Source organism: Caretta caretta, chromosome 2, assembly GCF_965140235.1.
Source record: "Caretta caretta isolate rCarCar2 chromosome 2, rCarCar1.hap1, whole genome shotgun sequence".
Classification (NCBI taxonomy): domain Eukaryota; kingdom Metazoa; phylum Chordata; order Testudines; family Cheloniidae; genus Caretta; species Caretta caretta.
In genome coordinates, this window is record NC_134207.1 from 59,847,051 (window position 1) to 59,870,809 (window position 23,759).

The following is a 23,759-nucleotide window of genomic DNA, read 5'->3' on the forward strand; positions in this document are numbered from 1 at the left end:
AATGTAGTGTCAGGTATGGTGCTATATTATCAGTATGTGTTAACAGAATAATTTTAATTTCAGTCACTAGGAATAAGTATTTAGAAACTGTTCAAAGTTACAGTCCAGCTAAATTTACACACGTACATGTGGGCTTCCATGAGACATCATCAATGGGGTGAAGAACGTGGGAAAATAAAAGGAAGCTGCCCTATGACCATATTCCTCTTCTTCTCTCATCCCAAACATGAAATGTTAGAAACCAAAGCCTAAATTAAGTCTCTCATATTTACAGTTTAATCTCAGGCTTCTCATTGATAAGGCCCTCTGTTAAGCACCCAAAGGTTTACTTTCCTAACTGTACAAGCTTTTTGGGTCTTCAGAGTTTAGAAGCTTGCCAGAAGAAGCTGTCTTGTCAGATATCTAGTTGGACCAGAACTAATGGTAGAATGGAATCTCTTGCAGTATTTTCTTGGGTTTCATAGGAACTTAGATGTGGGGACATGAAATCAATTAAAATAATAATTTAAAAAAGTTAATCAAAGCAGTCTTTTTCAGACATCAGTATGTTTCGTTGTAGTGTCGGAATACCAAGATGAACTTCGGAGCTTTTTTATTTCACTCAAACCAGTCTTCCCCACCCCTATTGTGACTATAGTTCCTCTACATGGACTTAAATGGAGGCACAACTTACCACCGTGCTGGCAAGACGACTCAGTAACTTGAGGACCCCTGATCTATTGCCCTATTGAGTCAGTATAAGGAGGTCTGGTAGCATTGCCCATCATTAAGATTACATCACTTATTACCCACTGTTCCCATTACTCCGTCCTCACTGAGCATGCTCCATCCCCTTACAGCTGTTATGTGTGACTGGACTTCTCCGTACACCATCTCCACAGACTGACTGAATGTGCTCCCCTCAGCACAGTCCTATGGGGCAAAGCCAGACTTTCCGTATAAAGACCGCTCATAGTTCCTCTGGGCCAAGGTGGGCTGGTCATTGGCACTAAGAGAAGGGATCCTGTCTCTTCTATGCACTCAGTGACAACCTCCTCACACTCCCTGGTACTCATACAGCACGGAGAAAGAAGCTGTTTGACTCAAATGCAGAGGGAACAAGAGTTGGAACAGGAGAATTGGATGGGGAGAGTAAATTTGGACAAGGAGACTTGGGAGGGGAGACTGAGACTAGGTGCTGATGGGGAAGGGGGCGGAGAGGGAAACTGAGACTGTGAGATGGGGGAGGCAAAGACTTGGCTTGGTAGATGGTGGAGGAGAAAGGTGGGCTGTCTGGGTAAAGAGACTAGGATTGGGAGCTGGGAAGGGAAATGAGGGGAGACTGGCAATCAGTGGGTGGAGGTGGAAACTGAGATTGAAGGAGGAGTTGGAGAAGAGACTGCGACTGGCTGGGTAAGTAGACAGGAACTGGGAAGGCGTGGGACATGGAGAAGGAGATGATGGAAGGGAGACCTGATGGGGAGCCAGGGATGGGGGAAGAACTGAGGCTGGATGGGCAAAGGGGCTGAAATTCTGAGCCAATTGGGGAACAGAGGTGTGTGGGGGGGCGCAATGACTGGAGGTGAGGGGGAGATACACAGATTGAAATGGGGGCTGATTGGTCAAGGAGACTAGGAATAAGGAGCTGGGGGTGTGGTGGGGACTGGGAATAGCCAGGCAAGCATAGTGAGGAGAAGGAGCTGAGGTTGAGTGGGGGATAGCTGGGCAAGGACACTGTGGCCAAGCAGTTGTGGGTTTGGGATGGGGAATGTTTGGGAAAGGAGCATCGGTGCAGGATATGGGGAAAGATTGGGGCTGGTTATTTAGAAGGGTGAGACTTGGACTTGCTGGGCAAGGAGCCTGGGACTTGGATGAGAAGCAGGAGGTGGAGACTGGGAATGGCTAGGTGAGAAGAAGTATAGGGAACTGGGGTGGGGCAGAGACACAACTGTGACAGGAGAGTAAAGGTCAAGTTTGGGGGATTGGGCAGAAGAGTCTGTGCCGTCTAAATCACATTTAGAATGGAACCCAGGATTCTTGAGTCACATCATTCCTCTGCTATGAGCAAATAGCTGTGAAACCCACCGGCAATGTGTTCTAGCCTCCTCTTGTGCTGGGCCACGTAGGAGGACAACCTACTACTGCTATCAGTTACTCCATGAGCTCAAGTGGCAGAGTCTATGTGGTGGATTTAGCAGTTATGATCCTCCTGATGAGACGTATGGTACCACGTGATGGAATTTCTGTATTTTCAGCTTGCTTTTTAAAAACCTAGGAAAGCACATGCCTGCTCTCTCTCTCTCACACGCAGCATGTTAAAAGAACATTATTAAGTTGCAAACTTAAAAATTAGCAAATGCCAGAATTAAAGTTGTCTGTATAAGCTTAATTCACCACCTTGCGTGTGTGTTGCAACACAGACTTTAATTACACGATCACATGCTGCTTCTGCCACAGGCTTGAGTACACTCTACCTGTAGGTGTGAGTGTACATGGACCGGAACTGGGCTCCACAGTTGCAGAGCAACCTCCGGCCCCCCCACCCAATCCAGCTTTTTCCTTCTCGAGTGATCAGGAGGTTTACGGAGACATGCAGCTAGAACGTCACTAAAAGATTCTGGAGGAGCTGGAAGAGAGGCTGGGCTGACGCATAGGGAAGTGAATGAGGCAGGCGACTGCAGGAAGAGGAAAGGATGGTTAAGGCAACTGAATGCATCCTTGGAAATGGGAGTGTCTCCCTGGCTCTGCCACAGCGTTCCTGGCTGATGCTAGTATTGCCGAGCTCCCAGGATCAAAGTCAGCACCCTGGCCCGCAGCAGATCAAAATTGATGTGTTGGACCCCCCCGCCCCCAATTCATGTGTTTTCTTAAAAGAATGATTATACTGTGTTTTCATCTTTCATATGATTTTTGCTCTCACCTGCCCATCCCCCCAGCGTGTGTACGACAGTTAATGTTGCCCATTCTCCCCAGTTTGTTGGGTACGGTGATTTTGGCTTCTGCTGCAGGAGCTAGGACGTCTGCCCAGTAATGAGTTCTGCTCCCTTCCAGCCATCCACATGCCATGAGTTCATGCCCTGCGCCCCCAACCTCTCAATTCTGATCCCCCCTTCAGTGCACCCTCCCCCCGTCCACTTCTGCTTCTCCTGGGGTTCTTCACCCACCTCTCCCAGGTCTGGGGGTGGTGGTAAGGGTCCCTCGCCTTCGTCGATGCTGGGAGTCAGTTGCAAGGGCTCATCCTCCCCTTTTGTCCCTTCCCAGGCTGGGTGTTGCAGGGAGGGGGAAGGCAAAGATGCATCATCCTGTCCCTGTTGCTCATAGGAGCGAACCCGCCCAGAGCTTCTGGGCTCTTCAGCTCCCTGCGCCTCTCCTGGTTGCTGTGGGGGGTTGGAGCGGGAGAGAGAGCTCTGCCTAGTCTGTCCTAGGTTATTCTGTCCTAGGAAGTGGGGTGGGCAGCCAATCAGAAGGCTCAGATGCACTGAAAGGCTGGAGCAGCTTTTGTCATCACCAGACGGGCTCCAGCCCCAGCCAAAAACTTGACACGTGTGAACAGATGATTGGCGTTGGCAACACTGAAGTCACTTATGCCAAACTTCTTAGAGATCGCCACTAAAGGCCAAAATCACAAAGGAACTTAGGCACCTAGCTCCCACTGTTGGATTTAGGCACCACTGACAGTCGCAAAATCCCTGCTCAGCTGCTGCCTAACTCTGGAGGTGACTAAATTCCTTAAGTGTTTAAATTTTCACTGTTAAAGTTCTCTAGGACCTCAGTTTCTGCCACTGGGCATGTGTACGGCTGCCTCAGGCAGGCCCCAGGGCGTGGCCCATGCCTAAGACCCAGCGGGACTCTCAAACTAGGCACGGACCCCACTATTTTGCCTGCAGAATGAAATCCAATAGGTGTGCTTTGAGCACAGCTAACTCCATGCAATGCGTTGCAGGGGGCAGTGGCCTCCCTTACAACTGTTAGCCCAGTGCTAGTGCACTCCCCTTTCTGCCTGATTAGGAGAAGGGATTTGAACAGGGGTCTCCCACCTGTCAGGTGAGTACCCTCACCCATAGGCTGTGGGATAGTCTGATGGGGTGCTCTCTCAGTGTTCCCTGTGGAAACTGTGCCGAGGTGCATAATTAACTATCCCTTGGGCTAGAGAGAGAGAATGACTCTATGGTCCCCTGGGGAGGACACATACCGGAGAGGTGGGAGACGGCTGTTCAAGGCGTTTTACCTCATCAGGGTGAGAGCGGAATAGACCCTGGATCAGCCACATCCCAGGAAAGTGCCTTAACCACCGGGATAAAGCTCATTACGGAGGGTGCCTCCTACCCCCCCCCCCACCCCACCTTTGGGTGGAGTTAGGTGTGTGCTGCTGCCTTTCTTACAAGAAATGGTGCTTAACCAGAGGTGCCTAACTCCAGGATCAGCTTCATGGCTGTGAATCTCAAGCAGAGATAGGTGCAGGGGCACCAGAACAGGGGGGCAGGGGGCCATGGCCCTCCTATTTTTGATAGTGGATGGGCCTGGCCCTCTCCTCTTCCCCCAGGGTGTCTTCCCCCCACCCCACCGAGTCAGGCCGAAAGCTGTGAGTAGCCCAGGCACCTCCACCTGCCCTGGATATGGGGGTGGGGGGAACCTAAGAGTAGTCCCTGGCTTATGTCCCCACCCCCAAGGGCCCCTGCCCACAGCAGATGGAGGGCCCGTGGCTCCCCGCAGCTGGCCAGAGCTGGGTCCGGGGGTAAGAGCTGCACGGGCAACTGAGGGGAGCCACGGACCCTCCACCTGCCCTGGGCAGGGGCCTGGGGCTATGGTCTGGGGGCTGCTCTCACCTCCCCTGGCGGGTGTAGGAGCCCTCACTCCCACGTCCCACTCTCGCTTCCAGCTTGGCTGGGGGTTGGGCTTGGGGGGGAAGAAGAGGGGCAGGGGTGTGGCCAAGGGGGGGATTCTGCCCCCCCCACTTTTGGGAAGGCTCTGCTGCCCTTGCGTAGGTGCCTCTTTCAGCCTGGAATTAGGCACTTAAAGCCCTTTGAGGGGCAGGGCTCAGGACCCCTTTGCGTGGTATCTCTTAACCAGCTCCCCACTTGGCAGAGTGGCTTTTGTGAATACCATTCTTGGGCGCTCTCTTGCTCACTCTGTCATTGTATGGGTAGCGTGAGTGCCTACTCAGGGTTATGAAGTGCACTGAGAGGTCAGCTGCCTAAGAGTTACAATGCTCTGCATTACAACAGCTCAGTGCCCTTAGTTAATAGAGGCCTAATTGTGCGTTCTACATTTTTTGACTCCCTGATTTGAGACCCTGGGGTCTGATCTGCAGAAATGCTGAGCACTCAGATCTGCAGCTGAAATCAGTGGGAGCTGTGCTTTGACCATATGACGTGCAATAAGCACTCTGAAAAATCAGGCCCGAGGAGTATGGGCCTCAAAAATAGTGGCTACTTTTCACCTTTGATGGCTCGGCTCCCCATTTGTAAAATGGGGCTAATACCTGCTCATCTCATTGCGATGAATGCCATAGAAAGGCCATGAGGAAATGAACAATTCAGTTTTCAGAGCAGGGTTTGAATAGTGTGCAGTAAATATGCTATGGGGGAGGGGCACACATTGACTAACAAAGAGAAAACAGAACATTGCAGAGCTCTCTTTAAGGGAGCACTATGGATCCTGTGCAATGAAGGACGCTTGGGGCCTGTGGAATAAAAAGAGAATGTAACCGTCTCAAGAGAATGTCTGGGTTAGATTTCCCTGCACTTTGTCCGTCTGGGGATTGACGGTCTGCTCAGGCGGTCAAAGGGGACCGCTCTGGTGGCAGCAGCTGAGTTTAGTGTGTGCTGAAAGGACTCAGTGGCAGCGGGCCTCACGTTAGCGGTGCATGTTCATTTGTAGATACTAAATTTAACAAAACTCCAGTTTTAAAACTGGCCCTGGTGTGGAACGGTAAAAGCGTTATGTAATTCAAGACTGTGTCATAATGCATATGAACAAAACAGCCCAATTTAGATTAGAAAGGGTAACTTAATTCTGGCATTTCCTAAATTTTTGGAGCTTGTCTTCACAACCTTAGTGTTCTTTTGAGAGAGAGAGAGAGAGAGTGCAGGCGTACACACAAAATATGTAGTAAACGTGTGCTTAAAATGGGCTGTTATTTAACCTAAGTGTCAGACTATGTGAAGACTTGGCTAATTGTCCTAATTTATAGTATTTCAAAATATTTAAACAGTCTAGAGGGAAATTTTGTGGTTTACTGTAATTATATATAAATGGTACCACAGATACATTGCTGCTTTGTATTCCGATGTTTTAAAGACCTGATCCTGTTCCCACTGAAGCCAAAGGGAAACCTCCGCTTGACTTCAGGGGGGTTGGATTAGGGCCTTGGTAAATCTGTCGTATGCTTCTACTGATATGTTTTCTGATCTAGCTCAGATGTGCACTCACTGAGAGAAGTTCCATTGATTAGATTATCTGGGAAGTATTACCAGAAACCATGAGCTACTGTAGAATTGTGTTACAGACCTTTCTAACAGCTATGGGCTAAATTCTGCAGTCCTTACTCAAGCAAGACTCCCGTTCAAGTTTATGAGATTTTTTGCTAGGTTTTATCCTCATTACCAAATAAACTGAGGAAATTTCAGCGGGGGTTTATTACAGCTGGAGAAGACCAGGACAGTACTGCCAAAACAGTCTAAAAAGATTATTTGTTGAGACTATGTCTTCAGAAGATACTCTCTTTTCCTGCTAGGTCTGTGGAAGATGGTGAGCGGCCTTTTGCACTAGGAATGCAATTTGTTTTATTACGAACTCTTGGTAAGTCCTATAACAAATGTAAGCACTGATAGCTCCCTGAACAACACCATTTGCAAAATCCTCACAAAATTCTCCAGAAACAAATATTCTGTAAAACAGGGAAATTCCACCAGTGAATAGCAGTAGGAGCCGAAAATCACCATTGAACCTAGCAACTTTTTTTTTACACTACATTGGTTTATACAAACCACATTGCACTGAATTGGCCAACCAGCACCATGGAGACAAAGACACCTACATTGACAGAAAATAAACACCTGGATTTTGCACCATTCTTTAGCAGTAGTTTTCTACCAGCAGTTTTAAGCTCCCATTCCTTCAACACTTCCCTAAAGTAGCAGTTGCAACAGATTATAGCGGATATCTTTTTATTGGGAATTTCCATTGGAATTTCAACAGCTCCCTTTGTTCAGCAGCCTTTTCTTTGTGTTACTTTGTTGCTAGCCTTTCCTAGATAATTTTATTCGCTAAATGGTGCAGCTGGTTGAAACCTTTTTTACATGAAAAGTAAAAATCTATGCAAAAGTTTTCACAGAAATGTCAGTTAATTTTTGAATGGTAAACATGTTTTGAAAAACGATTTTTCGTTGAAAATCTGGAAGAATTCCATACACGGAAAATTGGGGGGAAAAGCAAAACTTTTTGTTTATTTTGAATCCCCCCTCCTTTCCTACCAAAGAAAATACCATTTTCTAGCCTGTTCTACCAAATAATTTCCAGTATCAGCTCTTGGAGAATTCTCACTGGGACCCAGGGTGAATGGCTTCATTTTCTGCTCCCTCTGCCGCTGCTTCCTTTGCAGCAAAACGTTTGCAAAACGTTTCAGGCAAAAACAGGCATTAATATTGGTTACTGCTGCACCAGTTCCATATTTCTTATTTGTCTGTTGCATTCTTTACACATGATGACTCCGTATTTACCACTAGAACGGAGTAGAAAATAGTTTTCCCCTCCCCCAAGACTTTTAGAGGTTTTGAAAACTTTACCATCCTGAATCAGGTCAAACTGTTAAAATCTTGTACATTTTCACAAACCAAAAATCTCCCCCAAAATTTGGATCAGGTCAGTGAAAATGTTGTGTTTAGATTTTGACTTACTCACATTTTATTTCTGATAGATTAACTTACATTTCAAAACAAAAAGTCATTTCAAACTGAAAAATGAAACTTTTTGTTTTGAAACTATCAAGCCAGGTTGTTTCAACAATTTCAAAACATTTGTGAAATGGGAAATTTGTTGAAAGTGACCCTTTATTTAATACAGGATGTTTTGGTTTTGATGAATCGGCTTTTCCCCATGAAAAACATACTGTCAAAAACATTCCTGGACACCTCTATTTACCACATTAAGAACCACAACCCCATTTTCTGCATTGGCCATAGGGTTGCCAATTTTGGTTGGATGTATGCTAGGAGATTTCATCACATGACATAAGCTTTAATTAAAGATTAATCTTTAAGTTTTGGAGACTCCAGGCCAACCCTAATGAGCCACCCCAGCAGTGGAAGGCTGTGATTTCATCTGTTCTTCCATCCTGAACAGCTGTCTATGAATATCAAACAAGGCAGCTCACCCTATAGACCCAGTCCAGATTTTAATATTTTTCCTAAATGGAATTTGTCATGAGATTTTTTTTTTAAACTGGTATTTTTGTTTTCTTCAGATGCTAGATTACCCTTCCAGAAACCAGTTCTCTGCTTTCTAAGACAAGACATGTTTGTATTTTAGTGACTAATTCCTAATTAGTCTTCTTCAAAGCAGAAAGCAAGCTTGTTAGGTTATTATTTACACAAAGATATTCCTATCAAGCTTCTGAAGTAGTCAGATCTTGCCTGACCAAAGCACTTTAGGTGTTCAAATACTGCCAGTAATGATTATTTATAATGAAGAATGAGAGGAGAAGGCTGGTTCGTTCCATCTAATAACTAACCAGGAAATTTTGTTTGAAGAGGATTGTTATGACTTGTTACAAAATGTGAATCACGTTTCTAGGACAAAGAATGAGTACTTAAACTGAGCCAACTGCACTGGTAGCAGCCTGGTGAAATTGAAGCCTGTTTGCATGGAAGAGAATCTCTCTTCAAAGGGACAGTTCGAAAATAATAATTCTGTTCTCTGTCATTTTTCATAAGGGCAGCTACTTGTGTTTCATGCTTTAATATTTTGCTCAGTTCTACTGGGTAATTCCTGTAAGGACTTACTGCTTTCACATCGTTCACGTGTTTCCTAAAAAATGCTATTTGCACGGTTAGGGGTCAAATGTAATTTTGGGAAGATCAGTGGGCCAGTCTTCCAGTTGTTACAATTTAGAGATTTACAATTTACAAGTCATACCAACATTTCCTGGCCATACCTCTGCTAGGCTGTGGCATGGCATACCCTTGTTTGCATGCAGGAACCAAAAAGCTTCTATAAGACATCATTCACACTATTGATGTGAATGTTATGTGTCAGGTTCTCAAATAAAAACATTTAGGAGCCCAAGCAGAATAGAAGGTCATAAATAGTCTCTCCCCCTAGGAGGCAAAGAGCCTCACACATTTGTGAAGAAATTGCTAGCAGGAAAGTATTCAGACTAATACAATTATTATTTTTTATTGGGTGAGTGCCACTGTGTTTCAGCTGAATAAAATGAAACATGGTCCCTCTCTCAAAGGCTGAAGGGCCTGATCCAGTATCCATCAAAGTCAGTGGAGCCATTGACTTCGATAGGAGCTGGATTGAGGTGTCACCGTCTAACAAAAGAAACTTATGGTAGACAACCATTAAGTGCAGGAGCACTGGCTAACCATGTGATGGAGATGCCGTGGTGAAGATGGTAACATCTGCATAGTGAAAATATATTTTTTAAAATATTGGGCTCCATATTGTATCACTAGAAGTGGGACGTGGAGGCTAACTGATGGGCCTTGTGGGGAAAAAAATTATTCCATCATGATATTCAGTGGCCATGACTGAAGAGCCATGTAAAAGTAGAGTATGGCTGCATTGCAATGTTCCCCCCCTCAATGGCAGCAAGTCTCAAAGCTCAGGTCAACTAACCCGGGCTCATGGGGCAACAGGGTTAAAATAGCAGTGTAGACATTCCCATTCAGATTGGAGTCTGGGCTCCGAGGTACAACCCCCTCACCGGGTTTCCAAGCCAGAGCAGGGATGTCTACACTGCTATTTTTAGCCCTATAATATGAATCTCATGAGCCCAAGTAAGTTGACCCAGTGACTCCGAGATTCACGGGCACATGTTTTTTTTTTTTGCAGCGTAGATGCACCTTGACTGGTATTGGCCATTGTCCTTCCTTACTGTCCCCTTGCCACCCCTTTGTCATGTCTAAAAATACTCCCTGATCCTACAGACAAATAGGGCACATTTAGCTTTACACGTGTGAGTAGTCTTATTGAACTCAGTAGGACTACTCACACAGGTGAGGATCAGTCGGGCCTCAGGCTCTGATTCTGGACCTCCCCTAAGCATGTGCTCAAGTCCCATTGACATCAGTGGGACTTGCAGTTAGCATTTTCACACATGCTTAATAGGGATGCTTTTCTGAATTAGGGCCTTAGTTTGTAAGTTCCTTAGGTGCAGTGACAGTGTTTCATTGCTTTAGGAAGTGCCTACCATACTTTTGGATGGTATTAAAATAATAATAATTAGAACAACATAAAACTGGGCTATTGCATTGTACCTAGTTGCTTAAAGTTTTCTAAACACTCACCACTAAATATTATGTTTTGTTACTATTATTACAGCTTACATTCCTACTCCAATTTATTTTGGGGCTGTTATTGACACCACGTGCATGCTTTGGCAACAGGATTGTGGTGTGCAAGGATCTTGTTGGGAATACGATGTAACTTCATTTCGCTTCGTTTACTTTGGATTGGCAGCTGGTCTCAAATTTGTGGGATTCTTTTTTATTTTTCTGGCCTGGTATTCCGTTAAATATAAAGAAGATCAGCTACAGAGGCAAAGATGGAGGGCTTCACCTGTAAACACAGTGAGCGAGATGGTTGGCAATGCTGGACCTCAACAAAACTATGCACGGACTCGATCCTGCCCTACTTTCAGTGCTCAGGGGGAGCACGCTGAAGACGTCTGTCTGGCACAAGGAATGAATTACATAGCCCAGACATATCCTGACCCCTTTTCAGAAGCAATAAATTCCACAACTGAAAATGCATTGGAAGAAGTCACTGCTGAAATATAGACCCCCAGGCTTGAAAATGTAAAATTCAGTTTTGTTGGTTGATTTAAATATGGCGCCTTGTGAAACACCCGTGCCTTCTTTTTTAATCTACATGTCACATGATAAACCAACAAAATTTAAAGCAAACATCAATAGCATACTTGAGGGCTGGATACCTCAAAATGACCCAAGTTCTTATTTCTCCCTTCCAGATAATGAAGTTTTAAAAATTTGTGTTTGTAATTACTTCGGGTGTGTCCATTAAATGTCCCTGCTCTGATCTAGTGTCAAAATAAGGGTGAGGTATTCTAAATGGCAGAAATCAATAGAAGGGTGACAGAAATGTGTATCATTGATGCCAAGACTTTAAGAAAATGTTTAAAGGGATCATCAATTTTGCATCCCCGAATCATGGTTCATAAAGATGAGTAATTACTGTGAGTTCTGCTACAAAGCACAAGTGAGCGTGTCTAAACTATGCAATTTATCTGGATAATTGTTGATGCAGCATGTTAATTTTGCTTTCAAAGTCTTTAATCCAGCTGAACTTGAATGGGGCTATTTTAAGACAGATATAAGATTTAAAAATGGACATAACTGTTTGAAGTACTGTTGATAACATTTTAAGCCATAGAAAAGTTATATAGCAGGTAAAGTTTTCAAATTCTAAGACATCATATCCTTATCCTATTAAAATGTACGTTCATTTTAATTTGATAGGATGTAATATTATTCAGTCTAGTACACAGGATATGAAAGTATAACTCAGTGTGAAAAACTACAGTATTAATTTGTAATAACATTAAGACATGATAATCATACCCATAGATTAGAGACTATAACAAGTAGATGCATATTTCTGTAACTACCTATGCAGTTATCTGCTATAGGTGGCTATTGCTAACTTCAAATCCATGCTTTTCTCAGAAAACACAGTATCCAGGTTTAGTTTGCCAGGAACTGCTTGGCTGTCCTTAGGAAATGCTTGGCTATCTTTTGCAAATGCATGCAGATCTTTTTAAACAAATTGTTCTGGTTTTCCACTAAGTGAAAATACCCAGAGAGTTTGGATAGCTGCATTTTGGGACTGCACTGCTACCATTCCGCACAGACCTTAAACTGAATGCAAAGGGGAGTTTGCTCCACATCTGCCCCCACCCCCATCTTCATTTAAAACTCTCTGTGAGGTATGGGGGAAATGAAGAGTCAGCTGACCCCTTCCAGCGGAAGATTTAGGCACAGAAGGCACCTCCATTCCAGGACCCACACGGCATGTTCTGGCATTTGATTATTCAAAACATTTTAATGAGTTTTCCCACTAGATTGAATCTTCGAGAGACTGTTTCTTTTTTATCTGCTTCCTGTACTAATTCCTCATCCACAGTCTTAAACTGAGGGCATTACAACTGGCTGTTGCTGACATTTAGTGATATGTAAGGTGGAAGGTTGTGATAAGAAGCCAGAGTTATATTCTACTTGCAGGTGCATGTCTCAGAGCATTTGGGAATAGAGGAGGGGATCTTGTCTTTTGTGAAATTTGGTTGGTGAGAAGCACGCGAGTAGAAGCCATGATACATACAGTAGAAAGAATTATTTCTAAATAGATATAAACAATTTTGATGAGGGTTCAGGAATTTCAGAGGAATTTTTTTTAAAGTTACAACTAGAACAAATTGACTAAGTCAGAGAGGACCAAATCCTGTTTCAATTAACGGTAATGGCAAAATCTCCATGGGCTTCAGTAGTCTCAGGATTTGGTCTGTAGAGTATAGATTTTCCTCTCTTGCCAGCTTCCTCCTTTTCTGACTGGCATCTGAAGTTACTCACCATGCTGGCATCAGATCCTGGTTGAAATATTGACTCCATTTATTCCAGAATGTCTTGATTAGTTTATGACTCTTGAGCCTCTAATGACCATCTATCTCTGTGGGTGAAAATGTACAGAAAACTGTTACATTGCTCATCATGTAGTATCAGTGACTTTAAATAGCAGTGCAGTACTTTAGGAACCTACGATATAGGACTGGAAAAGACCTCCTGGGTCATCAAGTCCAGTCTCCTGCTATTGCAGGCATCACCATAATATAATCCCATTCATAAACTCCACCTTTAAAACTAGTTAGGATTCTTACCCCACTACTGTTATCCAGTGACTGTTTCAAACCTCACTCCTCTGGTGGTTAGCAACCTTGTGCTTTCCAGCATAAATTTATTCATGGCCATTAATACCCATTTGTTCTTGTGCCCTTTAGCTTAGATAGCTCTTCTCCCTTAATTCACCTCTTGTTATTCTTTGGATATTAATATTTAATTTGAGCCTTATTTAATTTTTAGAATAGTCCAGTTCAGACTACAAATAAGGTATATTTTTAACAGTGAGGGTAATTAACAACTTACCTAGGGATGTGGTGGATTTGCTGTCACTAGAAGTCTTTTAATCAAGACTGGATGGCTTTCTAAAAGATATGCTCTAGCTCAGCCAAAAGTTATAGGCTTGATGGAGGAGCCACTTGGTGAAATTCTCTGGCCTGTGTTATACAGGAGCTCAGACTAGATGATCACAATGGTCCCTTCTCGCCTTAGAATCTATGAGTTTTGATTAATTTAATAGCATAGGGTCAGATCCGACCAATAATGTGTTTTTCAGTATTCAGTATGCTGTTTGAGCACGGTGTAGTGTCCTCTCTGCTCCCACTGACGTTAGTGACCACAGAGACTGGGCAGCACCTTGCAAGTGGTACTGGGCTCCTTGCTAGAGTAAAACTGGGGTGAGGCAATGGTGAACCAGGCCCAAGGTCTCCTATTGTAGAGTTTTGGGGGTCAGACCCTCAGCTGCTCTAAGGTGATGTAGCTCTATTGAAGTCATTTACATCAGCCTATTATCGGGTTCTTATTTAGAGTTTGTATTCTATTTCCTCTCCAGTTTGTAATGCTGTCTTTATAATTCGACAGAGAATACTTTCCTCCCAAGTTTACCCTGGTCCATTTCCAAGAGTTTATTTATTTCTAATGGAGTTAGAGTCATTTTAACACTGATCTGCTACATGGTGCACCAGCATTGCAAATAATAAATTCAAGCCTATTCACGTCAGGTAGGTAGAACTCCCACTGTGGGAGATTTGCCTGAGAGGAATGCAGGATTGATTTCCATGTTCGAGAAGAGTGTCTGAGTTAACCTACCAGGTTACAACACTTAAGGTACTTTACCTGTTGGGCTTGAACTACTTCACATTGTCCCTTTAAAATGTTCAGAATTGGACAGTCCATTTCATTGGCTTCATTTTTCAATGGGAAATTAGAGTTTTTTATGCCCTTTAGCAATTTGTAGTGGTTAAATATAAACATTTCCATAGACTAGATTGTACACATACAGGTAGACAGCCAACATTTCTGTAAATATATACTGTGACTAAGTGTAGCTAGTAATATGAATCATCATATTGCAAACACCTACAAGCCTCTCATTATACAGATAAGCTGTTTTCTGTTAATTTACAGATCACCTTATAAATGAAGATGGGTCTGACCCTTCAAGTTCAGACCTCAGTTGAAACTGTCCCAAAATGTGGGGGTTATTGAATTTAGGCTCTTTAGTTCAGGCTGATCTCTACTTTTAAGATCACTGTATAATCAGTTGTTTGTATTGTATTATTGTTTTTCCCACACTTCAACCAACTTGTCACCAGATTTCCTGTTACAAGCTACTGTTCAGGTGATGGGATGGGTAAAAAGACTCTGTGTTCGAGGATGCCTGAAAAAAGAAGTGTCCAAAATGTTCTTCAGTTCTAGGAAGAATGAAGACCCTTCTGTCTTAACATCCTTGATCTGCTCTGGATGAATAGCTAAAGCATGTCATGGTGCTAGTTGTTATTGAAGTATTTCATGAGGCATGTTCACCATGATTAACTGACATTCAAAATATTTCATTTATGTAACGGCATGTGCTTTCATTTTGAAAATCTGGAAATGTTCCTGCAAAGATCATAATTACCAGTGGGCCAAATCCTACAGTCCTTACTTAGTCTTTCAGTGGGAATATTGCTTGCACTACAGGATTTGGTTTAGCATTAACAACAGTACTAATATAAAACTATAGAACCTGTAGAAACGTAGTGTATGACTAATTTCCAGTAGAACATTACCTGTTTTAATATACCTTTATGGAGTACTGCTAAACAGTTGTTCAAAGTAAGGTTTCTGTGAACTAAAAGATTGGGCCAAATTCTGGGGATACTTAACTAAGCAAAATTCCTACTGCAGTCAATGAGAATTTAAACTAAAATTAAGGTACCTGAATTTGTCCCATTAATAATATTCCTCTATAAACTACCAAAATGAAGAGCCAAAGTCAAGGGCCCAATTCAGCCAGTTGAAATTCACTCCAGGTATTTTGTCATTTGTTTCTGTGGAGACCGAATTTGGCCTGTTTGTTGGTTTTGACCTTTGAAAGGTAATACCTTTTCTGTCTTACTTTGTGTGGACTTAACTGGGCTAGGGATCAACGGGGATCATTGAGCCGACTTATCAAGATGTGTGCCTGAGAGCAAGGCAACCAAAATTTTACCTTCTGGAAGAAAACATTTTTAAAAACAAAAATTATCGCAGAGCTGTATTAAACCAAAAAGTTGTACAGAAACATATAAACTCAGTTTTTGTGCAGAAATGCAAGTTGAAATCACTGTTATAGTGGGCATTCCTCATAAAGGTCTGCTCCTCTCTCCACTGGAGTAAATGGGAGTTTTGCCATTGACTTCAATAGGAGCTGACCCAAAATGCATACCTCTCCCCCTCCAAAAAATCTGGGTAGTGGCTTAGGAGCATGGAATTACACTGGCCTGTAATTATTTAGTTTAACAAAGCGTTATATTGAATAAACTGGTGTTAGGTCATTTGTAGTGTGTGTATATGAGTGTGTGTGATAAAAGAGAGGGACTAATTGTTAGGTGCATTTGTTTTTGCCTACCTTAAGGTTCTTTTATTGATATTTCTCAGCAGAACTTAGAATAATGTTTATGATGTATAACACACTGTGGTTAATGACATTTACTGTCAACATCTATTGTAAACGTGTTTACAAGAAAACCCTTGAATACTTGATATTTGAAAATAAAAATAGCATATCAAGCGTGTTTTCTTTATGACAAAAAAAATCACTTTTGTGTGTGTGTGTGTGTGTGAGTTGGTGTGCAGGGCTGTGCACACCAGTTGATTACGGAAGATCTGGATTCAGTTAAGGCCCACTTGTATGCATATTGGAATCAATGCAGGTCCATCCATTGATTTCAGTGGACACTGGGATCAGCCTCTTAGGGCCAAATCCTGATCACATGGAAATCAATGATAAAATATCCATTGCCTTCAATAGACTGGGCCCAAAGGAATTGTCACAAACAGCGAAGATGATTATTACAGTGCTACATTTTGCTTGGGGGAACAGAAAAAAAAGGTTTTTTGAAACGTACTGTAACATACATCTAGCTATGGTTGGCATATGTTTATATTATTTAAAAATACACCATTTTGTGACAAATCCAATACATTTATAAGAACAATTTAGCCTGAACGTTATGATCAGCCATTTCTACATACATCTTCTGTCTGGTTATGAGGGTAATGCCCACTAAACTGTGAAACTTTGGACTACTTAGCTGTTTTAAGGGTGAAACAGTTGACTATTCCTGAACACAAGAGGCTTTGCATTAAGGGCTATTAGAGCACAAATTAAAAAATAAAGAGGAAACCCCACCAATATAGGCCTCCATATAAGCAGAGATTTAAGTGATGCTTGCATTAGTTGGCAATACACGTATGGAAATCCTGTTCAGCGTCACAGTGACCCACGCAGAACTTCCAGATCAGAAAAAGAGTAGTTTCCCCTCACCAGCTTCAGAACTGAGCCCTCACACTGGGGGAACTGCCACAAAAGGGATAAAAATTATTCAAATGCTGCTGGAACTTGGCTCCTTTATATGACAGTGCCCCTTTGTTTGGTGTTTGATAAATGGCCCAAAACAACATTTCCGTGAATTCTTGTTGATTCAGGGCTTGATTCTGTCACCCTTGAGAAGTATCTTATTCCCACTGATTTCCAAGAGAACTCACCAAGTCAGGTGCTACTGAAAGCGAGCAAGGGGAGCAGAATCATGCCTCAAGTGTAGTAAGTGGAGTCAGCCTCACGTGCACACGGTGGAAACGAATTAAATAATTAATTAATATTTTTAATTGCACGGAGGCAGCAGGAAATGATGGAGTCAATATTCATTGGTCACTTTCCATTTCAATTGCAAAGTAAGAGTCCTGCAGTTTAACTTTTTAAATAAATATAAAGAATAGAAAAAAAAATTCCATATGGATCCCTTCTAAGGTCTGAGCCTTTACTAAAACTGTCCTGGATCAATAGATTTTTACTATCTGGCACTATCAAGGGCATGGTTGCTACTTTAAAAATCAGTAAGATGGGATGATCTTGACAAAGGCTGAGAGCACTCCAGCATCGTATACTGAGCAATCCACTCTCTGGCAGGAGTGAGCGTGTACTGCTCCAGAGTGACATCTACTGGTTGATCAACAGTAGCTTAACTTGCATCCGATGAAGTGAGCTGTAGCTCACCAAAGCTCATGCTCAAATAAATTGGTTAGTCTCTAAGGTGCCACAAGTCCTTTTCTTTTTGCGAATACAGACTAACATGGCTGCTACTCTGAAACCTGTCAGTAGCTTAATTAAGCTCCTATAAAAGATAGGTCCACCCTCATAACTGGAGAAATGTCATTTGAGGCTACCAGCAAAACTCCTTCTTCACGATGGCATGATGTGGTCCATGCTGCTTAAACTCTCCATTACCAGCCTTGACCAGGATGCAGCCTGAAATGAAGGTTACTCTATATGGGGGAGAGACAAATGTAACTTATAGAGGCCATCACTGGAATGGGTGGGGAAACAAAGGGGCTTGATTCTGCAAAGCTTTACTCGTGTGGGCAGCCATTTATCATGCCATTTGTCTCCTTTACTTCAACTGGAGTAAGGGTTTACTGCTTTGGGCACTAGCTACTTTGCAGCACCTCCGGTAGGAAAGATATATTCACAATCACCATGAATAATTTGTAACGACATTTTCTAAGCTTTTTCTCCATTTGTGGCTGGATTCTTAAGACAGTACATGTAATTAAATTAGAATTATTTTAAAAGGGTAAATTTACTATGAAAATGTGATTATGTGGACTTCTCTGAAGCAGGTAGAGTAGAACACCTTTTATTTCAAGAAATATTGCTTCTAGACTTCCCTGAAGCCAGAATTGTTCTATAAAAGTATCACAGAAATATTGTACAAGATTTAAAAAAAAACCACAGTTTTTATCCTACTAACTTGAAATCTATTTACAAATAGCATCATTCATGACCATAAATACGTTTGTTCTGTCATTCAGCCCCGGCACATACATCAGATACACAGCTAGTTAATTTTAACATAGTCACAGAGTCCATCATAAAGACTGCTTCTTAAAATTATTAAAATCCTACTAAAAGAATCTGCTTTTAAAATAGTTCAACTTAAACACTTAAAGCAAAAGAACAAAATTTTAACCTGCAGTGCTTGCAATAGACTAGAAAGCCCACTAAGCTAAATAACATATAACAAAAGGAACTTTAGTGTGAATTGGAAATGGTGGCAATACATCTGTAGGAGGTGATTCTTTTTATTTTATTTATTTGCTACTTATGTAAAAAAAAAAACTAAGAAAGATATTAAGTTACCAACTGTACAGATTTTCAAAGTCAATTTTGTATTATTCTTTACAAATATTAAATGTTTGGTAGAATCCAGGAAAAAAAACCTTTAGAACACATTACAACAACAAAAGAGGTCTAGCCTACTACTCTGACCTCATGTATCTAAAATATGTAACTCTAATATGATTTTACCATTCCCTTTAATGCCTTTAAGAAAATATTTTAAAGTCACAATAATTTCTGAAAACATCAAGCTATTGTCCAGACTAATAAAACCAAAAATGGTGACAAAGCATACTCTACTCATAGAAACCTTTGTAAGGATATCAGCAAAAAAAATCGAGAAAAAATCATGGATTTTTAATACTGATGGTATCAATAAGTAGGGAAACAAGCCAATTTAAAAAAAAAATCCTCATATAGTGAGCATCCATGAGCTCTACCTTTCTGAAAATACATTTCTGAAAGTCAAGGCAACAAACCATGCAATAGTTTCTGCTAAAATAATATTTGACCAATCTGTTTTCACAATCCGTGCGGTAGCTCTTTCTTGTCAACCCATTTTATTATTTCACAATTACATGAAACAATGAGCAAACTAAGAACATGTACATGATCAGATTAATAAATGGTCTTGGAGACAGATTACAAAAGTGCAATATCATTTTACTCAAAAGTGTGACATGAAAGTGTGACATTTTCCAGTGGTTAAAAATAATTTATCAAAAATACATTATGCAGATAGCATGTGTGGACTGAGACATTCATTTATATGGGACCTTTTGGAAACAGAAAAAGTAACGCTAAGGAAATCATTACTAGTCTAGGAAATGTGTGCATCATTGCACTATAAAGTTAACACTGTTTCTTTTTTAATACTGTGGGAACCTAGTTTCTCAATTATGGAAAATTAGTGCGAAAGTATGTGTATATATGAAATAAACACACACACACACACAGACACACACAGAGCATTGGGCTCATTTCAGCTGCAAAATGTATCCGCAATAAACATGGAATGTCAGTTGTCATGATTACCATTACTAGTTTACTGATCAAAAATAAAGAGAGCCATATATGGTTTACAATTTGATCTAATCCAAGGAGAGTGGAGATGAGGCACTGCCTTCTACATTTAGGATTTTTGAAGTCTCTCCTTCAAAGTTATGTTCCATCTTTTCCAACATAGTCTCCATTTTCTGAGCCCTAATAGATTGATCCCTGATTGAGACATTTACAGCTTGATGAACAGTGGGTTCATCAGAACTCACAGGAAGGTATATCTGATCTTCAAAAATATCCTCTACTGGGTCACTGTCCTGGTGAGAGTCTTTCTGAAGAATGTTAACTGTCTGTAGAATGAAGCTATGCCCGGACTCCAGCTCTGTCAAACCATTTCCACTTAAATGCATTTCAAAACTGTCTAACTCTTTACCCTCCAACCACTTTTCAGCTTGTTGATTTCTCCAGTGTGCAGAATTCAAACTCCTTTTCTCAGGAATATCATTATTTAATTCAAGTTTCCTCACTTGATTTAAAATTACAGTGCTCAAAGCTAGGGTTGCCAAGTCTGTTGGCACGATAGGCTGCAACTCTTCTGCAATCAGACCACTTGAGTCTTCGTCTGACTCGGCAGAGGTCAGTCCTCCCCAGGTAAATGGTAGAGGTAATTCATCCAAGTACCCATTGTTTCGAGCGGTTTTAGTTTTGTCTGTTTTATTTTGCTCAGAGTAACTGTTCAGCAGTGCAAACATTCTATCTAGATCCTTCAAGTAATTAGTCCAGTCATCCAGACTAAGTCTATAGTTGTATCTGTATTCGTACAAACTTTCATTCACACTGTATAAATCTTCCAGTCCTTGCCAGTTGATGTCCTCAGTGAAATTTGGCAGATTAGCCTTCCCATCCATCCCATAATTGTCCCCTGTTAAAAGAAAGAAAAAGGTCTGATGGGAACCACCACCTTAGAAAAGCATGTAAAGCTTCCACGTACATTTCTTTATTATTTAAAAGCAGTAACCATTCCTAACGTACTTGGCTAATGAGTATTGCACTCCACATTTTTCATCATATCAGTAACTCGGCCCTAAAGGCTAAATTCTGATCTTGTGTGTGCACATGACTCCTGCTGAGCAGAAAGATACACATTCTGCCTTCAGCTACTCCCGCGTAACCACAGTGAAGTCAGTAGAAGAGCATGGGTGTAACTAAGAACAGACTCTGGTCCAGAGGGAACTTTATGCATACAGACAAGGCCAAATCTGCCCCCCGGATACTGCAGATAGAGACAGCGAAATTGCTCCAATATACAAGCAATCCATTGGTCTTTCAAAACTGTCACGAGTCCTTTAAAAAAAAATGATCCACACTGGAATGGGGAATAAACAAAGCAACAATAAAATATAAATGGTAGGTCAATCCTGCAAGCCCTCAGCAAGTAGCTCTTCCGTGAAGCGAATAGGAATTTGATGCATGGATATTTGGTGCATCTTGTAAGAGCTACCACTTCAAACTGATTGGCTGAATTCTTCCTTCAGATACACAAGAGGAAATTCTCTTTAATAAACAGCAGTTATAGATATGCTTGGAAGGATGCGATTTTTAAAAAAAATCCATAAATGTCCATTTCACCACATGCACTGATGAAAAAAATACTAATCAAAATTCACAGAGAGGCAATGTAACAAAAGTACTGCTTGAGACCTTATTAGCGATTGATTCAAGGATATTTGCTTTGATATGTGATGTTGATAGTTTGTGCTTTAAGTGTTATAAAACTTTAACATTTTGAATCTCAAAGACATGGTCTTTAAATAATTATTGGGTTGTACCCCCCCCGTAATTTCCCTCAACTATGAACATATAAAATCAATAAAATTAAAAAAAATCCATAAAACATCAATATTATTCATCCATATTATTAAAAAAATAGAATTCTGCCAAGGCAAGTTATAATGGATTTTTTAAAATTTTATTTTGTAAGCATGAATCTCAGTTGACAAGGGCACACAGATGAAAAGGCTTTGTAAAAGCTCTTCAGGTGAATTCAGTTATAAGACTAAGCAATTTTAAACCAGTAACTCATTTTGTGAAAAAGTATGCAGCATATAACTTTAGTGGTGCAGCAGTTTAAAGATTCTTTTTAAATTTAAAATCTATATTGCAATGTCTCTTTTTTTTTGGTTTGTTTTTTTAAATGTTGATGGGAGAAGCCCTCCTGTTGATATAGCACTGCCAAGTCAGGGGTTAGGTTGGTATAATTGTGTCACACAGTGGTGTACATTTTTCACACCCCCTGAGCAATGTAGTTATACTGACGTAAATTTATAGTGTAGATCTGGTCTAAGAGGACGCTTTGGCCAGTAATGCAGGTCTGATGCTGCACTCTTTGGCAGAAAACCATGAACATCTTCAGACCCTTGCCTGGGAAAGGAGTGTCGTCGCAAGTCAGCTGGATTTTATGTTAGCTCATCCAAGAAAAAAAAGAAGACAAAACATTAAGGAAACCTCTCTCTGAACGTATTTGACGTGATCAAAGTCCCCAAAATATATGCTGTAAAATGTATTACCCGAATTGAGTGTAAAGTAGCATGAAATTTGTTTTATAACATGTAACATCCCTAATGGATGGGAACCTTAAACTCATTATATTTTCTAAAAGGATTCTGTTAAACTCTGTGGTTTAGCCCAGAAGAAAGAATATAGAAAAAGATAAAACAGACAATGGAAAATTCTTCCAAGGAAAGCAATGGAAATGTCCTCACTGGCAAGTTCTAAACAAAATTTAATAATGAATGACTGAAGATGGCTTACAGAAACTCTGATCCTACCACACTGCGGGTGGGATGGCCTAGATAACATTTTAGAAGTTTATTATAACAACATATATAATCCAGTAGTTTTATTTAATAGTTTTAATCCATATTGGATCCTCCATGCCACTAATGGCTCCTTAGTCAATTTATTTCTTCTACTTTAACTTGCCCTCTCTGTTATTCACAAGGCTAAAGCTAGTATGTTATTCGTGGTGCCAACTCCTCATGGATGGTTCCCTCTTCCTTATTCAAAGACCAAAATTATTTAAAAATATATCAATGTAAGATTCAATTTTTATAAATTCCATCAAATTAATGTATTGAACGTGATAAAATTTAAATGACTAAGCACTTCATTATTAATTAATTAAATGAAATAAGAAATTGGGTTTTGACTGGTTGTACATGACAAAAGAAGTCTCAGGACACCCCAAGTGACACACCCTTGTGACCAGATTGTTCTGAAGGAGTTGGGACATGCTACTCTAACACAAAGCTTTGTTCTTGTGCAATTTGCTGTGGAATGTCCCCCAGAGCCACTTCCATATTGTGGATGATGCTTTGATAAGCAAGTGATTTTTGAGCGGCTGTACATGACCAAATAAATCTCAGCTCACCCCAAGTGACACGTCCCTCTTCTGAAGTAGTTGGGACATTGCCACTAGCTGAGCCAAACGTCTGTTCCTGTGCAACGTGCTGCATCATGTCACGCCCCCTTTCTATTTCCATGTTGTACATAGGGCTTGAATAAGGAGCTGGGTTTTGACTCGTTGGATGTGACAAAAGTAGTTTCAGATCACCACAAGTGGCATGGCTCTGTGACCATCAGGTTTTTCTGAGGGAGCTGGACATGCCAACTCCCCAGACCAACAGGTGACATGTCCCTTTGACTGGTATTTCATTGTGAAGAGATGAGGATATGCCACTTCCAGTGGTGAACCTATAGTTCTGGTCTGACAAATACATTACCCCAACTTTTGTGTGTTCTTTGTTAGTAAACATACAATCACGCATGTAAAAATAATCAAAAGTCAATATTCAGCCAACTTGTTGCAAACCCAGCTGCAGTGTTTTCACAGAGATTATATGGTAGTCACAAATTAAGAAATCTTTAGGAACTTTGGTGTGTTGTTAGATGAATTAAGAAAAGAAAAAATGAGTAAATGTATTGAAATTTGTTTAATTGTGTTACTGATATAAATCTTTTGTTAAGATTAGTAGGGTGTCTTTTGCTCATTACACAACAAAAAT

At 41.2% G+C, this 23,759-nt stretch overlaps 2 protein-coding genes across 14 annotated transcripts in view; one reads left to right on the forward strand and one right to left on the reverse strand.

Annotated features, from left to right (window-relative positions):
• SLCO5A1 (solute carrier organic anion transporter family member 5A1) overlaps window positions 1–17,019 on the forward strand; it is a 125,147-nt gene extending 108,128 nt beyond the window's left edge. For all 5 annotated transcript variants that reach the window (XM_048840906.2, XM_048840909.2, XM_075125142.1 and 2 more), the window contains 2 exons: window positions 6,716–6,780; window positions 10,528–17,019. In XM_048840906.2, coding sequence (XP_048696863.2) covers window positions 6,716–6,780; window positions 10,528–10,985 — 523 coding nt within the window. In that variant the 3' untranslated portion in view covers window positions 10,986–17,019. The remainder of the gene's footprint in view (window positions 1–6,715; window positions 6,781–10,527) is intronic.
• A 1,179-nt stretch (window positions 17,020–18,198) lies between these two features.
• The window catches only part of SULF1 (sulfatase 1), a 175,609-nt gene continuing 170,048 nt past the window's right edge, over window positions 18,199–23,759 (reverse strand). For 8 of the 9 annotated variants that reach the window (XM_048840903.2, XM_048840899.2, XM_048840901.2 and 5 more), the window contains one exon: window positions 18,199–20,617. In XM_048840903.2, the coding sequence (XP_048696860.1) occupies window positions 19,788–20,617 (830 nt within the window). In that variant the 3' untranslated portion in view covers window positions 18,199–19,787. The remainder of the gene's footprint in view (window positions 20,618–23,759) is intronic. The other variant, XM_048840905.2, reaches the window with a different exon arrangement.